At 35.7% G+C, this 3112-nt stretch overlaps 1 protein-coding gene across 1 annotated transcript; it reads left to right on the top strand.

Moving 5' to 3' along the window:
- The first annotated feature begins 1571 nt into the window (after positions 1-1571).
- LOC106095207 (ras-related C3 botulinum toxin substrate 3-like) lies at positions 1572-2405 on the top strand. Its single transcript, XM_059370743.1, has one exon. It carries the CDS (start codon positions 1696-1698, stop codon positions 2263-2265), a length of 570 nt encoding a protein of 189 aa, XP_059226726.1. The 5' UTR covers positions 1572-1695; the 3' UTR covers positions 2266-2405.
- The last annotated feature ends 707 nt before the right edge of the window (positions 2406-3112 follow it).

Genomic DNA, 3112 nt, shown 5'->3' with positions numbered 1-3112 from the left:
AGCTATATCCAAAACTGGACCGATCTGAGCCAAATTGGCGAAGGATATCGAAGGGCGTAAGACAACTCACTGTCCCAAATTTCAGCAAAATCGGATAAGAAATGTGGCTTTTATGGGTGTAAGACCCTAAATCGGAGGATTGGCCTGTATGGCAGCTATATCCAAAACTGGACCGATCTGGGCCAAATTGACGAAGGATGTCGAAGGGCCTAAGACAACTCACTGTCCCAAATTTCATCAAAATCGGACAATAAATGTGGCTTTTATGGGCCTAAGACCCTAAATCGGCGGATCGGTCTATATGGGGGCTATATCTAGATATAGCCCGATTTGGCCCATCTTCGAACTTAACCTGCTGTGCAAAGTTTTAGCTCAATATCTCAATTTTTGAAGACTGTAGCGTGATTTCAACAGACAGACGGACGGACATGTCTAGATCGTCTTAGATTTTTAGGCTGATCAAGAATATATATACTTTATAGGGTCGGAAATGGATATTTCGATGTGTTGCAAACGGAATGACAAAATGAATATATCCCCATCCTTCGGTGGTGGGTATAAAAAGTTGAACCAGAAATGACATAAAATACACGTCTTTCATATAAAAACGTTCATGTTCCTTGAAAAAATTAAAAATACTTTAATTCTTACACTTTTCTCCCACTATTGCCATATACTCATAACCGAGATTCTACCTAGAAAAAAAATGCACTAACAGCGATCATAGCAGGCACATAGCACCAAAAATGTACCCCAGTTGTGTTACCATCTCTGTCACCTTTGGTTCGCAAAGTGTATAAGCAGGAAAAAAAGTAACACTATAGTGTTACACTTCCATCTCCGCCAATTAACATTCTCAAAGAGCATAAGCAGCAAAATAAAATAAAGCGAGAGAAGAAAGAGAGCTACCCACTGGGAAATTGGTAAATTGTTACATTGGGAATACATAATATAATTCGCTATAGGATTTACATTTTATAAAATATTTTAAAGAATAAAGGAGGTAATTTCATTTGACCAAACTTCGCACATTGATTACACATCAAATGAAGTTGGAATGTAATGTTTTTGAGAGTGACGATCCTTCTTCGTGTCAAAAAGCATACATGATTCAGTTTGCATTTTGTTGTGTAGAATGTAAGACGTTACTTATTAAAAATTTCATTTTTCATATAAACATTTTTGACTTTTTTCATTGGCCAATAATAGACGTGTCTATGAACTGATTTTGCTGAAATTTTGAGCAGATTGTTGTATTAGAGCATATCTATGCCAAAATATATTCTAAATCGAACCATATTTGTGTATTATTGCCAAATATGGTTTGATTTAGAAATCAACAAGCTATAGAGGCAATCGATTACCCATATCGCATTGATTACCTTTTCCCACTGGGTAGTTTAGAACTCTCATTTCATTTAAGCTGGCGTTCTTCGCCAATATTTAGTTTGTTTATAGACTCCGTAGCGAAAAGACTACAAACCGATGATTGACAAATTGAATCATGGGTAATACTCGTACAAAGCAATCTACTCTAAAGTAAATATTAAAACAAAGAAAAAATTTCCGGTGAATCACAGACTACAATTTATGGATCTAAAGCAGAGACGGAGAAGGCATAACCAGCAGTGGAGTAGTAGCAGTTACAAAAATTTGCGTCTATTTCTTAAAAAAAATCTACAAAGGGCTCCTTAAATGACTCCCCCTATTAAATGCACGGTTATAGGAAGTAGTCAAAGTGGTAAAACGACTCTCATACGAACATTCATTTCCAAGAAATTCTTTCCATGTGCAACGCCCACCTCATATCGTGAATATAAGGCAAAGGCCACCGCCACCAATGGTTCAAGGAAGAAATTGATCATCAGCGATACCTCCGGCTTGGAGACTTTCGATACCGAAAGTCGTAGCTATTATGCCAATAGCGATGTTTTCATCATTTGCTTTTCCCTCACCGATCCTGATTACTTTGGTTATATACGTCGTCGATTTCTACCTCATCTCAGAGAATATTATGCAGAAGTTCCCATCATTTTGGTGGGTACAAAAATGGATCTACGTGACGATGAAGAATATCGTGATCTTTGGTCATTTGCTCCTATTACCAAAGAACAAGGATTGCGTTTCGCTTTGGAAATTGGTGCTGTAGAATATTTAGAGTGTTCAGCTGTCACAAAGCAGGGAATTTCAGTGGTATTCGATACAGCAACAACATGTGCTCTATGTTATCGCTCGATACCAAGAAAAAATTGCATTCGTATTTAATGCATTGCAAATTTTAAAAAATATAAATGATAAAGCCATTGTATTAAAACAGAGACTGTGATAAGAATGAATTACAATTGCTACAATGAACGAAATTTATTGGTTAAACAAATTCTCGTTGTTGATTTAGTTATCTAATAAACTACTACCTAATTACTAAATGACTACTAAATTTTATTTCTTGAAGTATTTCGTTTAAAATGTTTTTTTATAGAAATTTTTGTGAAAATTTTGTTCTATAGAAATTTTTTTAGCTTAATTTCTATGAAAGATTGCTTACTATAAATTATAACAAATGTTTATTATAAATTATAAAAATTGTTTTTCTATAGAATTTCTTAATAAAATTTTCAAAGAAAAATTTTTAAATACCAGTAGAAGATTTACCATCAAACATATGGTATGTCAATGGGCACCCCCTCTCACCGACTATAGTTAACATTGTGTTAGACACACTTTTGGACGAAGTGTTGGGGGAACTAAGAAGTCGAAATATAGAAATCAATTTTTTAACGAAATACGTGGACGACCTCTTGGGAATAATCAAAAAACAGGACGAGCAGGAAATACTAAAGCTATTTAACACATTGCAAATTGCAAATTTTCCCCATGAACATGAACACTAAGGAACAGGGCCAAATTTCTCACATATCAATGAGTGCAGTCCGATTCAAGTGTAAGCTCAATGGTAAGGGACCTCATTTTTGTAGCCGAGTCCGAACGGCGTGCCGCAGTACGACACCTCTTTGGAAAGAAGTTTTACATCGCATAGTACCTCACAAATGTTCCCAGCATTAGGAGGGGAACACCACCGCTTAAAATTTTTTCTGATGGTCTCGCCAGAATT

This window comes from Stomoxys calcitrans, unplaced genomic scaffold (genome assembly GCF_963082655.1).
Source record: "Stomoxys calcitrans unplaced genomic scaffold, idStoCalc2.1 SCAFFOLD_92, whole genome shotgun sequence".
Taxonomy (NCBI): domain Eukaryota; kingdom Metazoa; phylum Arthropoda; class Insecta; order Diptera; family Muscidae; genus Stomoxys; species Stomoxys calcitrans.
The sequence above is the reverse complement of the archived record's forward strand: the minus strand, read 5'-3'. Positions and strand labels throughout refer to the sequence as shown.